This window comes from Enhydra lutris, unplaced genomic scaffold (assembly GCF_002288905.1).
Source record: "Enhydra lutris kenyoni isolate GAN:26980312 unplaced genomic scaffold, ASM228890v2 scaffoldscaffold13, whole genome shotgun sequence".
Lineage (NCBI taxonomy): Eukaryota > Metazoa > Chordata > Mammalia > Carnivora > Mustelidae > Enhydra > Enhydra lutris.
The window spans coordinates 12852710-12867451 of NW_019154097.1; the positions used below are offsets into that span (position 1 = coordinate 12852710).

At 39.3% G+C, this 14742-nt stretch overlaps 1 protein-coding gene across 1 annotated transcript in view; it reads right to left on the minus strand.

Annotated features, from left to right (window-relative positions):
• Positions 1-1525: 1525 nt before the first annotated feature.
• LOC111145612 (ATP binding cassette subfamily A member 1) overlaps positions 1526-14742 on the minus strand; it is a 126092-nt gene continuing 112875 nt past the window's right edge. The window contains exons 41-50 of the mRNA XM_022500621.1: positions 13556-13685; positions 13174-13294; positions 12113-12175; positions 11383-11489; positions 8815-8956; positions 8284-8418; positions 7189-7292; positions 6502-6594; positions 5601-5844; positions 1526-4979 (exon numbers count right to left, since the gene is read on the minus strand). Coding sequence (XP_022356329.1) covers positions 4839-4979; positions 5601-5844; positions 6502-6594; positions 7189-7292; positions 8284-8418; positions 8815-8956; positions 11383-11489; positions 12113-12175; positions 13174-13294; positions 13556-13685 — 1280 coding nt within the window. The 3' untranslated portion in view covers positions 1526-4838. The remainder of the gene's footprint in view (positions 4980-5600; positions 5845-6501; positions 6595-7188; positions 7293-8283; positions 8419-8814; positions 8957-11382; positions 11490-12112; positions 12176-13173; positions 13295-13555; positions 13686-14742) is intronic.

The window sequence follows — 14742 nt, forward strand, 5'->3', positions numbered from 1 at the left end:
ATAGCTCATTTTCTTCTTAGCATTTACTGTGGTCTGAGTGTATTATATGTATTTGTCTACACATCCATTGTGAATGCAGGTAAGACTTCTCCACTGAAATTTAACTTCAGTAAAGCAGGAATTCAGTCTTGAACACTGCATCCCAGAGCCTAGAAAATATGGCGCACAACAGAGTTCAATAAATATTGGTGAAATTACTGTATGATGATGCCAGGCAGATTTTATGAGGGCAATTGTATCTGATACTCAACTTCAGAAAGAACCCTCTGCCACTCCAGTAGCCGCTGAACTTTAAACAAATTCTTTCTTTATCCACTGAGCCACAATTTACTCATACATCAAATGGTACTGCTTACCTCATAAAGCAGGTAGTTAATTGGGGATTAAATGAAGTGCCTGACAACACAGTAAAACACTTTAAAAAAATGTAGCTTTTTTCCCTTCTAGTTTTTCGTACTTAATGCATGCATTAACATTTCAAAGGTTCAAGAGTTTTTTGAACCTACCAATGTTTATATAGGCTCTTCTCTAGACAGAAGGTTTTCCTCCAGACTCATGGGTGACTTACACGGTTATCTAAATTACTTGCCTTTTCATCTTTCAGGAGCTTTCTTCTCTCGATTGTCATTTTTCACCAAGAAACACAGTTTTCTTTCATTTCATTGAAGTCGCTGTAATGTGAACTTTAAGAGAGAAAGACACAGCTGTGACACTGATTCCAAGTGGTCAAGAAGGCTCACTCACAAACCGAGATCCTTCCTCCGCATGCAGTGGCATGCACGCCTTACCAAAGGACCACTCACTCAGTACCTGTCCTCTTGGCCATTAGAGGAGGCCCCACATAGAGCTGTGACTCTAATGTGCTGCCTATGAGGGGGTGTTTGATGGAGGTTCTTCAGGTACCGAGATAGACAGCTTCCCTGAGACTTTGCTAGTGAGCTATAAAAATTACATCCACAAGTCTCATCACAGCCCCACATAGCCCTGGCTTTTGATTGCCCAGCACTTTTTACAGGAGGAAGGGAAGGCACCTCCGATAATTCTCTACTTCTTCCACTTTACCAGCTCACCCAGGCCACCATGCCCAGCACACCCTGCCAATACCCTTGCCACACTCTGTCCGTGTTTTCAGTTGAACAAACAAAAGACATCTGAAGGCGGCCTTTGTAGTTTCAATACCAAATAAAGCAGTGAAGTTTTTATTAAACAGGCTTAGCTATAGAGTATTTTCAGAGATCTCTATAGCTTCAAAATCAAGCCGAATACATTTTACCTAACAACCTCTTAAACTTGTTATTTACTATCTTAACTGATTATGAAAGTGTAAACACCCTTTGTCTCCAAGTAATCCCTTCAGTTCTCTTTTGTGAGAAACAGGACATTTAGCCTTTTCTAAAATTTCTACTCAAGTCAAAGAGCTTCCCCACTAGAAGTGGACTGAAATTTCTTACTTTTCTAACGGAGTTATGAGCTTTAACAGTAGGTGGTGCTGCGAATGCATGGAAATAAATTTGCATAGACCAGCAGAACTGTCACAGCTTTATTTCGTGACTCATTACAACATAGAAATATGCCTTTTTTTAATACTTCATATAAAGTTATTGACATACAAAATTTTTTTTTCTTTTTTTCCTTTTAATGAAAATTATTTAACTTAGAAATCTATTGTGAAACTTTTGTCTAGTTTTGCAATTCTCAGATATTCCAGTGCAAAAATAGATCCCATTAGAGACAGCATAAAGTGCTTGGAATGAAGAGCCAATGATAAAGAAAAAGCACAAAAACATAGCTTCATCCTAGGGTATAAGAAGAAAGAATACTTAATCCTTATGGAAATAGAAACATTCTATAAAAGGGATGCAACAACTTTGAAGAGAATTAGAGCTATATTACTATAGTACTTTATTATTACTAGTAAATAGTAACAAGGGTACAAATTAATATCTCAGTATCAAAGTGGTTCAATATTATATATGACACATGGCTCTTTGGAAAAAAATTTACCTGATATATACAACCACGAGAAGAAAACAGACAAATCCCTTTCGTCAATGATTACTATACAGTGACTGAAAGATGTGCAGCATTTCATCGCCACAATGCACATGCTTTCAGTACAGATATGGAAATACAGTAGTCTGAGGTTTGGCTGTTATTTAAGAATGAGCTGTGCTGGATGTTTATGTATAAAGGGCTTTGTGATTGTTTTCTTTTGTATTTTCATATTCACAGTTGTTAATGGAGTTTCCAAGGTGTCCAAAAGAAGCAAAAGTGGCAACCTCTGAACATTTTCTTTTTTGAGAATTTTGGAAACTCGCATACTTACATTTCCACAGGGAATATATAGAAATTTTACTTGAGTAGAGAGTTGGTAGAAATTTGTACTAGAATTAGGTTTACACAGGAAAATGTAAAAGACGATTATTTGGATAGTCTAAAAGGTAACAGTGTGAAGTCAGTGTGTAGCTACAGATTGTTTCTAGCTTCAGAAGACATCCTTGTAAATCTATATTGAATTGTTTTTTGTTTTCCAAAACAGTTCACAGTGTCTTTTGATTTTTTAAAATATGGCCTTGAAGTTAGAGTAATTAAAGCCAGGAGCTGCTCACTGATTTAATAAGATAGAGAATTAGAATATGATTCTAGTAAAATGGGAAAACTAACAAAAGTTTGATTTTGAAAAATATTAAATAAGGAAAAACTAAATTACTCTATGAATTTTATATCATTAAAGATAGCACAAAATATGACCTCATCATGCCAATAGTTACTGGAAATGGGCCTTCATTACTTGTTTATCATTTTAGAAGATATTGGCATTAATTTCTAAGTCATTTTTTTCCAAACAAGTTATGTGGTAACATTCTATAAATTTTAAAAAATACAGATTTGAAATAGATCTGAAATCTTAATACCTTTAGAGTTAATATTTAAATTTTAGAAAAAGAAATTAATAATGATATTGAAAGATGGCTTGAATTTCACCCAGTAGTACTCCCCACATATTTTTGTTGTCTCAAAGCAGATCACATTAAGCATTAGTAAAGTAACACTTCTTAAAGTGTTTGTTGACTAAAAAAAATAAGACTGGGCCAGAAAAGTCAAATATATTTCACGTGAGGGCATTTGCCGTTGTTATTTTTTTCATGAGAAACTTAGGACTGAAGAGATGAAAAATTTGAGATTGTCAGCATGGGGTACCTAAGATCTTCAAAGCCAATTATTTGACAGTACCAAAAATACCCATAAGCACAAGTTGTGTTATTCAACAAGTTTTGCAGTTCGTGATCTTTTTTGTGAAAGTATTCATTGTTTAGTCTTGTAACCCTTATGACAAACTTTTTTGGCTTTTGCACTGTTGCTATTAAAAACAAAAAAACTGCCCAGTATTCTTTCACTGGGATCCCACAACCACAACAACAAAACAACCTCTATTTGTAAACCTGTTAGCTGAATAACATGGCACAGAACATCTACTGAGACTTAATTTCTCCCCACCCAATCCACCCATACATAGTCAGTTCAGCTAAAACATACACTCAAAAAATACTTGATTAACAAACCAAGATTAAGAGTATTTTAAATGATCTTAAAAAAAACTCAAATATAATGTTGTCATGTGATCTTGACCGCCACATTGTTTTCTGGTCACCAGGCACTAGTCAGAGGACCCACATGCAGGCTTCCATGAGAAATAAAGCCAGTGAGGCAGTACAGCCTTACTCCTCTGCACCACGGGGTTCTACAGAGAGGCCATTCCAAGGATTCACATGTCACTGACAGACCGTAAGATTCCAAACAACATCAAAAGTACAAAGAATTTTGTTAAAATACGACTCTGTCCTTTCATAGTCTAGATTAATTTAAAAAGCCAGAAATAATACTACACTCATGTCAGACAGGAAGATCTTGAGATGCAATGTACCGTGTTAGCAGACAACCAGGATAAATGGACACAGGCCTCCCTAGGTTTGAACAAGCCACGTCTTCAATCCCATGACTTGGCCTCAGCAGCCTGCAGCCTCAACGGTTTGCCAGCTCTTTAATGCTCACCAGGATCTTAGTATATTTAAAGAGTCCCAGAAAAATGGTCCTGGAGACCCATGGCTCCAAGCACGGGACAACCTAAAAATGGAACCAAGTCTCACTTGTCTTGAGCCACCTACACTTGCACGTTATGGCCACACCAGAGTAGCTCATCAAAGAGGGAAACAAAGCAGGACTTTCCCTATCCAGGGCACCATTTTGTCACCTGATAATGATGCTGATGGACTCTAAAGCAGAACAGCTTTTGCAAAAGTGTAAATGACACACCACGGTCCTTCAGGCTTTCTGAGCAACTTGGCACTAGTAATTCTGGCACACTCATTGCCAGCAATGGATGTGTTGCTGGGAAACCAGTGTCCTGGCATGGCACGGCTTACTGAATGAAGATGTATATGCCTTTTGACCTTGATAAATAATCACTGGCCATGATTACTTGATTAATTATTGTTGCAACCCCAGTGAGACTACAAAGGAAAAAAAAAAGTGTGGTTTCAAACCCATCTGTCCGCTGGGTTCCATACTAGAGTTTCACATAGGTATAAGGTAATAAACTAAATTCAAGTCTTTTTCACTTGAGAGCCATACGAGACATAGGCTACAAAGGCACTGCCCCTGTAATGGAATTTTGTTTTCGTTGCATTGAATTGCATTGCATTGAATAGTATCAGTACAGTATCCAGTTTACTTCTTCCCACAAAAACGTCCAGCTCTTGCTTTTGGAACGCTTGACGTGGTGCAAAGGAAGGGCTAGTTCCTCCTTTCTTTTAGTCTCCCTGTATGAACAGTATTCTTCATACATAACTTTCTTTCACTTTCTCATCCTGGAGAAAAGATGTGAGAACCGCAACATCGACTACTGTCTGGTTTTTGTGTAATGACAAGTCCTTTAAGTGGTCATCATCACTTTGGTCCTTGGCGAAGTTCACAAACACCTGTCAAAAGAAAGGGTGGCCTTTATAAATAGCTCTCTCCTTGCTCCTCCTTTATTCTGGTTGCATTTTTCACCATGTGGAGCTTAAGTCACGTAGGAGAATACAAGATCGCATAAGTAGATTAAGTAGGACACTATGTGTGAGGAAGAGGGGACACTGGAAAAACACATTAACCATTTGAAAACTGAGTTTCCCTATTGCCCCTCAAATCACCAATTACTTGATCATCTATTGTGATTCAGAGAGGCCTGATTAAAAGGGAAGAGAGACAAAAAACTAACATTTACCAAGTAGCTACTAAGTTCCAGAATCTGATTAGTACTTGATGTTATCTAATTTAAATGGGATAAGACACCTGGCAAAATGTCTGGCCCATGGTAGGTACTCAGAAAATGATAGTTACTGTGATTATTATTACAACCTATTCTCACAATAACCCTCGAAAGTAAATAGAATCATCTTCCTTTACACCTTCAGGGTGGTTTAGTAAAAAGCAAGAGTCATGGTAAATCAGATTCAAGCTCAGTCAGATCTGCTCTAGGACCCATAGTAGGAGTGGGGGACAGGGATCAGGAATCTCCACCCTGAAAAGGCCATCTGTTTCAGACATTCAAAGCTTACTTGGTCAAGTGTTGTCTGAGAAACAGAGTAGTCTTCTATGTGGAGTCTCTTTTTGCTCTGGGAGAGAATGCTGAATATCCTGGCCAGAGAAGAAAGTGAAGATGGAAGCTGGTACTGTAGCATGTTCCTGTGTTTCTCTTTGAGGACGCTTCCCGGAAAGGCAAGTCCAAAGAACTCCTGGACAGGCTTTAGGTCAGGGTTGGACCCTGCTATTCGTACCACTATTGTATAACCATCGCCAAACCTGAAAGCAGAAAAAAAAAAAGAAAAACCGATGGAAGATCCTCAGGAAACTTCTCAAAATAGTATGTAACCCTACCCAACTGGTGCTATGAAAAAGGAAGCTCCCAAAAGTTTTACCCAGAAATAAGTATCTAAGAGAAGGAACTGGTTACCATTTACTGATTATCTAGTCTATGTGACGTGTCATGCCGAGTGCCTCAGACACATGATTTCACTGATTCCTCACCTGGACATGTGAAGTCCGACAGATGTTACAGAGAAACTGAAGCCCACGGAGCTAGTCGCTTGCCCATGGTACAGAGCTCCTAAGTGGTAGGGCCAGGGTGTAGACTCGTTTGTGTTTGACCCCAAAGCCTATGCTGTGACCACACTGACGTATGTAAAATTCCCCATTTCATTTGTTTAGCAAAGCCAGAAAGCAGATATTCCTCCGACACAGACTCTCAGAAAAGTTAAGCAATCTGTCCAAGGGCCCACACCAGGAGAAGGTAAAGAGAATTCAAATGCAGCTCTGACTTCAAAGCCCTTATTCTTTCCGCTATACCATTTTGTTCAGTTTATTTCCCTTTATTTTTAGAGCCACCATTTATATACTCACAAAAAGAATAAACACAAGTGTCCTCAGTAGGGGTTATCCCAAAGATACCATCTTTGTTACCTATTTTTCAGATGTTGAACGCTGCCAAGACACCTGAACCTCCCATTGACCATAATTGCCATCCTAGTGCAAAGAGCTTCACATTCTTCCATACTGTGGGAAAACAGAGATTTTTATTTTAGAAAGATGCTGCTCTAACCATCCGAACACCATGTGACATCTGGAATTTCAAAGAGATAGATTTCCAGCATCCTAGGGCATAATTGCCTCCTATTACAAATACATGAAGATGTAGGGACGATACTGTTTACTGCCATGCTGTTTATACTTGTAAAAAAAAAAAAAAAGTTGGAAACAGTCCAAATGTCTACAAAAAGAGGACAGTTAAATAAACTAGGGTATTTCCTATTGGAATACTGTCTACATCTGAATGTACACAAAATATGAAGTGAAAAAGAACAGACTACAAAGCTTGCGTTTTTGCCTGTAAATATACACACATGTCTGGGGTGTGTGTGTGTGTGTGTGTGTGTGTGTGTGTGTGTGTACAGATTCGCATGAGAAAACTGCAAAGATACATAGCCCGATGACAGCAATGTTTATGTCCTCGTGATGCAATTTCAGGTGATTACCATATTTTCTCTTTGCCTTTCCACATTTTGTAATTTTTATACAATGATCACATTACTACTTGGAAAAACATAAATATACACAACACAGATACCAAGCCCAGTCTTCACTACTGACCTGTGAGATGTAAGCACTACTGATCTGCCTTCCTTAACAATACTTAGAGCACAATTCCACAAGAATCGCCGGGCTTTGGGGTCCATGCCTGTGGTAGGTTCATCCTGTAATTAGAATAAAATAAGCCCTATTACTTGCTGAAAACACAAAGACAGATTTCTTTTTAAATGCAGAAGCATCTTTAAAATAGCCTAAATTCCAACTTACCATTCTAGTTATTTCTTGATAGACCAAAAAATCAGACCTCGCATACAAGAATAAACTGCGTACTCGTTTGTAACCAGTTCACTCTTACCAATATGTAGGAAGTAGGAAACTCAAATTTTTTTTAAATTAAATTTCTCCAAATGAATAGAAAGGGAAAGGAAAAAGCTATTTAGTTTCAATCATCTTTTTGTGACTGACAAATATACACTAAAAATTCTTTTTGTCTGAAATCTCTATTGAAGTCCATAGAAGGTTTGGGTAAAATTACTTTTCTTTTTTTATTCTAGCTCATTATAGCTTAGCCTGTTATATTATACTTGCTAGTCTTAGAGAAACAAATTGCAGATCCAAACGGTACAGATAACATTAAAGGCTTAATCCAAGACTTTTTCCTGTAATAACTTCAAAGCAGAAGAAAAAGGGCCAAGGGGCTCCTGTCCAGTTTAATCTTCTGTTTTCCATCTATCTATCTGTTAGGACTATAACCCAGCTGCCACCCTGGGGATCTTGAAGCTGTGTCCACAATCTCCATCTTCAGGAGATGAACACACAGATGGTCTGAAAGAATGATCCAGAGAAAGTTCAAATCACATATCCAAGACAGCCACGCGAGCCAGGGTTCCCCAACACCAGACAAACAAGGGCCCTAGAGCTTCTCTTCTCTGGAGCATCAGAGGGCATGGCAAAGCCACCCCAACATGTATCAAGGAGAAGAACAAAAGAACTTCCCTCTGGTTTTCTAAGGTGGCTCTGCTGCTCCCGGTCAGAGGAAGGATGGCTTGCCATTAGCCAAGCCAGTCCGGCAATATCCCTGGACATACAAGACTTCAGAAAAGTGATGTTTTCCATTCAGGCCCACACAAGAGTTCTCCACTCAGTCACACTCACCAGAAACACTACAGGGGGCCCGCCGATCAGAGCCATAGCTGTGGAGAGCTTGCGCTTGTTGCCTCCGCTATAGTTACCAGCATACTTTTCGCCATACTTGATGAGGCCCAGTTTCCGAATTGCCCATTCACCAACCTGGAGTAATAAAACACACCTTGACTTTTGTCTGGTTTGTTTATCATGTTTTCTTACACTTGCAGATGATTCTTTATAGAGCAGAACTAGGAAAATTCTTCTCACTGAGTAGATTCTATAATAGCAAGTGCCAAGGAGCCAAAAAGCAAAGGGAAAGAACTCGTGGGGGTGGGCACAGCACTTCCCCTCTGCTCTGCAGCATGTGTCTGTCCACTTACCCCTGCCCTCCGCTACGGATTCCCACCTCGCAAATTAGGTGCGAGGAGCCAGCATCTCATATTGCTGCACCCATGTGTAAAAAGAGCCTGAAGCCAACGGTCATTTGTGAAGGCCAAAACCATAAGGCATACGATCAGCCTGCGAAGGGGGCAGGCTGGCTTCTGGTGCCCACGGTACCTTGCCAACTTCTTTCTCTGGGACTCCTCTCAAGAGGGCAAAGAACTCCACGTGCTCTCTTCCAGTCAGTAGCTCCGTGATGGCATCGAACTGAGGGCAATAGCCCATGTTCTGATGGACTTCATGGATGTCTGACAAGATACTGCAAATGAAAAACTGGTCAGGTTTTAAGCATTTAGAGAGAGACTGATTGGACAGTCTTGTCTCATGTTCCTAAAAAGTGTACTTGCACGTGACAAAAATAACCAGTGAGCACACTTGCTGTAGCTTGAAGGAACCATCTTTCTGTCCCCAGAGACCAGCCCCTCCTGGCAGTCAGGGTTCCCGCCTCTGGCCCACCTACTGCTTGTACCTGGCTCTCCCAACACCTCAGTCTGCAGGCTCAGTCCCATTTCAAGATTCCCAAGTCCATCCCAACTGCTGCACTCTCTCTACCGACAACCTCACTCACACAATCTTGGGGCTTTAACACTAAGTCTCCATCCCAGACTTGACCCTGTGATCCAGTCATACGGACCAAGTACTCTGTTACTCCCAAGTCTCCCTCATGGCCCTGCAGACCCAGAGGAGGCCCAGCAAATCTGGGTGTGACCTTCCTCCCTCTGCTGTTTGCTGCCCATACATTGGCCACAACATGGTCCAGATGGCCTGGCCCCACTATTTACCCAGCCCAGGCACCCTCCTGGTTTTTAAGGGGTTTGTTTTGGGGATTTTTGTTTTGTTTTTGTTTTTTATCACAGGCTCTCTAAAAATCTGGTGACCAAAAAATATATCTACAGACACAGCTTTAAATATATTGGTTGAAGCAGCTTTTGCACTCTATGAAGCCAATCTCAGGTTAAGAATCCTTGATGTGGGAGAAGTTCAGTGTCCCATCCAATCTGATGGCTGCACTTACCAGCCACCTTTGGACAGCGTTTGGCCTTTGTTTGGCCTGTTAGCAGTATTCATTCCCCTTTGCCTATCTGTTTTACACTCCGAAGTCTAGCCTTTTCCAGAATTATGACTGAAATGCCCACAGACACTGTGCCTGGCCCACACAGCAACACTGCCCAAGCCAGCCTCTTACAACTGGTCACTGGGATAAACCTTAGTTTGAGCCAGTTACTGCTCCCACTGCTTTATACCCCAGGAGCCTGGTAGAAGGAACGAGCCTGGAGAAGCAGATGCACAGTCTTAGGCCTGCTATTTCAGCATTGGTTCTCTTAAACCTTCTTTACCCTGCTAGTGAAAAAACTGATAAGAGACAAAAGTGGGGGGACCCATGAGTACATTAAGTCCCTCATTCTTTTCAAATGTTACTGGCTAGTAGCCCCCTATCTGCAATTTCTAAATTGTGAGCCATCACCCATTAGCGGGTGACAAAATAAATTTAGTGGGTCATAATCAGATTTTTTTCTTTAAAGATATGCCCGTTTATGTGATTTTGTGTATTTACTAGGTTGAGAGGTAAATGTATTTGCTACTTTGGGTCATGGTCAGAAAAGTTCCAAAGCCATGGTCTTGTACCACCTCTTCATATAGAAAGCCCATAAAGCCCCACATATTTAGAGTACACAAGGGCAACATTGCCTAATAGGTCCCTAAAGTGGAGGTGCACCCCTAAAGATCAGATTGCTTAGTGACCTGTGCATTCTCAGATAATGGCCTATTGCAACCTCAATAACTGACACACCCTTTAGGGAAGGCAATTTGGCAAATATACACCCTTTTACCTTATAGGAATTTTCCCTTTACATATGTACATATATGGACATATATGTACATATGTAAAGGGCATAGTTACATAGTCAAAAACAGAAACTAATAAATGTCCAGCAATAAGGAATTGATTAAACAAACTGCAGATAAATATACATAGGGGGGTTTATGTAGCAATGTAAAGCCTACATCTTAGAACATGTAACCCATTGAGAAATACCCATATTAGACTCATTAATAATAAACTAATTTCAAAAATCTAGATACAGTATGATCTCAATTTTAAAAAACATTTATATGTGTAAAAGAGAGAGTTTGGGGGTGATGGGAATGTTCTAAAACTCGATTGTGGTGATGAGTGCACAGCCTTGTAAATCAACTAGAAATCACTAGAAATTATATCTTTTTTAAAAGCTTTTGTTTATTTATTTGACAGAGAGAGACACAGCAAGAGAGGAACACAAGTGGTGGGGAGCAGGAGAGGGAGAAGGAGGGAGACCGATGTGGGGCTCAATCCCAAGACCCTGGGATCATGACCAGGGTTGAAGGCAGATGTTTAATGACTAAGCCTCCAAGGCGCCCCAAGCAACTGTATTCTTAAGATAAGTGAACTATATGCTATGTAAAATTATACTAAATAAAGCTGTTAGAAAAAAATAGAGGGAGCCTGGGAGAAAAAAATGTAAATAGTAGTTCTCTCTAGATAGTGGGATTATGGGTGATTTTTATTTTTGTCTTTACCCTTTATAGATCTCAACCTTTTTATAAGCTATATAGTACTGTTATAATCAGAAAAATAAAAATGTCTTTAAATAAAAATAAGAAAAAGAGTCTTTGTGGCAAAATACAGTCCATGTCTTTTCTCACCTATTTTTGTTAAGGAAAGCATCTCCTCTGGTAACAGTGGTATCTCCAGTCAACATCTTGAAAGTTGATGATTTCCCAGCCCCATTAACTCCCAGAAGTCCAAAGCACTGAAAAAGATTGGGTAAGCTGTTTAAGCAAACAACTGCAAATCTGAATATAAATGACCCTTATATAATAGTCTCCTCAGCTTAGTTTTGACATAACATGATTCTAAAACATTCTTAAGTATCAATGAAGAGTCAAATTTTGGGGAGTTTTAAGAACTTCCATTGATATTTAAACATTTTATAACGAGACATATTGAGCATATTTGTAAATATTATTGGAGTTGTCAGGGTGAAGCCAAAGTTAATGTGTAAAAAACAGTAATGAAAGCTAAGCAGTCACCTTTCACCATCTAATTTGTCTAAAGGGCATAAAAGAACACAAACATGAACAAGAAAAGAAAAAAAAGTATTTAAAAAAAATCTATTTGAATTTCATCATCATCTTGAATGGATCACAAAGACACATTTTGGATGTGCATTCTTTTCTTAAATTGACTGAGGTTATCCAAAATTGTTGCTTTTTGACATATGCAGTCCCCATCTTCTCAATGACTGATTGCTCCACATAGACATAAATAGAGAAGGCTTTAAAAACTACTTTCAAACCCTTATAGATGTTGTCATTTGATTGGGTCGATAATCTGAATTAACAGGGACAAGTAGAGTGTAGACAGTGCTTTTACCTCGCCAGGAGGAATGCCAACACAAATCCTGTCAACAGCAGGCTTCCTCTTTCTTCTATATATCTGCAACCAACAAAATGCAAAAATTCAAGAGCCATAGCGAACCACAACTATCCCAAGCAACTGTGGAAGACTGATTTATAATCCCACGATGAGGTAAGTCTCATCAATAAAATTAAGTCACATATCTGATATGCTAAGAGCCATGGTCTGTCTCTGTGGCAGCCAGCTTCTAAATGACTCGAGAGCTTAAAATAAAAATAAATTTCTTTTCTTTTTTAAATTTTTTTATAAACATACAAGTATTATTAGCCCCAGGGGTACAGGTCTGTGAATCGCCAGGTTTACACACTTTTCATTTTTAATCTAATATCAACCTTTTTAAGAGACATATTGGTCATCAATATTTACATAATTTTTCATTCATTTGATATTGTAGGTATTATAAAAATTAAATTCTAGGGACACCTGGATGGCTGGATAAGCATCCAACCCTTGATCTCAGCTCAGATCTTGATCTCAGGGTTGTGAGTTCAAGCCCTGCACTGGGCATGGAGCCTACATTAAAAAGAAAAAAAAAAATTCTACAGGGTCAAAATTTAGAATCTAAACACTACAAATATTGTACATATTATAAAAAAGTGAACTACTGGGATCCTGGCACCTAGAGTGGGCTGAAAACAAACCCTCCTCCTGAGTAACAGACATATCAGTTTTTTAGACCATGATACTCAAAAATCAATCATTTATTCTTCTCACCTCACCTTTGACTGGATATACAATTTTAGTATGTTTTAATAAACACATAAATGTAAATGTGAAAAACAAATACACTTGAGAACCAGATTTCCCATTACAGAAGTATTCTCAGGATTTCTTTAATGAAGAAGTCCCTTCGGTGTATTTTAAACAAAATTAATTTGATAGAAACTTGGTCTAGATGCATATATTTTTGGAAGTATGCTCTTTTCATTAATCAAATCAGAAAAATGCTCATCTCCAACACACAAAGCTGAGAAAGACTAAAGACGAGTTGTTACAGCCTGTACTCACTGTCTCACCTTCGTCAGCTCCTTGATCTCCAAGATATCATTCTGTCCTCCACCATCAAGAATTCTCTGTCTTTCCCGCTTCACATCTTCATCCTCATCATTCAAAGGAGGAAGCTTGGCATTTACAGGTCTTGAGGAAAACATTTTAAGAAAAAATCAATCTTTCAAGGTATTTCTCAAGACAAGGATCCAATTTCTAAGAAAGTCCTTTAAATCTATTCTCCACAGTTTTGAGGATCAGCAAGTGCTGTGGGCTAGAGAATGCCCATGTCAGGAAAATCATTTGGATCATCTTGAGTTCAATGCAATGCGACCACCACTGATCAGTGTTTCCCTGTGTTCCTCTGTGACCCTCAACCAGATACTCCATGAGTTCTGAGAAAAAGCATACCTGGGCCTGATGAAGAATCTATACTGGATGAGAACAGTGATGAGGAAGAACACCACCCCTTCCACGGCCATGGCAAAGAGGTTTCGTCCCACTAAGTCCCAGGACAGTGGCGAAACAAAACGGTTCTCCCCTGGTAGACACAATGCAGAGATCCAATTAGAATGGAGGCACCAAAGACCCTGGGCCCTTCCTCAAATTCAGGCTCAAATTCACCTCTGTTCCTCGGAACACCAATGATTATTGCCTATGACAAGGGGGGAAATTATAGGAGTGACTACTTTCCATGTCTGATTTTTTTTAGGGTAAGGTTTTGGGAAAATACACTGTGACCCATTATCAGTCACAAGTTCAGAACCAACTGTATTAGATCTATAATTTCATATCTTATGTTTCTTTTTAAAATGAGACATGCCGAAAATCCTTTTTAAAAAGGCAACGATCTGGGGTAACTTCTAGGGTATTTTTGCACACTGTAAATTTCACTAAAGGAAGATTAGAGAGTACTCTAAAAAGACGTCCCTTTCAGAAAGTAGCATATAATATAACCTAGTGAACCTATGAAATCACCTGGCTTTATGGGAATATTCCTTACATTCCGTATACATCTCCTTTGCACCTGCTAGATGGAAAAAAAAAAAAAAAGTCCCTCTCCTATGCCCATTAAATAACATGGCCCATCTAGCTATATGAGCCAGTGGATAAAGAATAGTAATATGACTACAGGAGAAATATTTTTAAAGACTCTAAAGACAGAAAGAGCTGCAGTAAATTACCTTTTTATAGACTGTGTAAAAGGTAATAGATGGCCACATCTTCAGGCCCATGATCTTCCTCATAGTCATAGCCAAAGTTTGCACCCTTCCTACTGATCCTCTGGCCTGTATCCAACTCTCAGACTGTGCTCTGACTTTTCCGGTAACTAAGAAAGGCAACCAGTGGCATTACGCACTGGATTCAGAATAAAACCAGTATTTTTTCCTTACCTCTAAAACTCCCCTCTCACCTTTCTCAATGCTCTCTGAGGCACAGATGAATGTTGTATGAAAAGACCCATGCCACATCCAGGTTCATTTTCATGAACCTTTTCTCAGTGGTGGGAAGTCCTATGCCCATTCCCCAGCCTCTTTCCACACCAAAGTCCAGAGTACCTAGGCTCACAAAAACTGCCATCTCGAGTCACTGCTGTC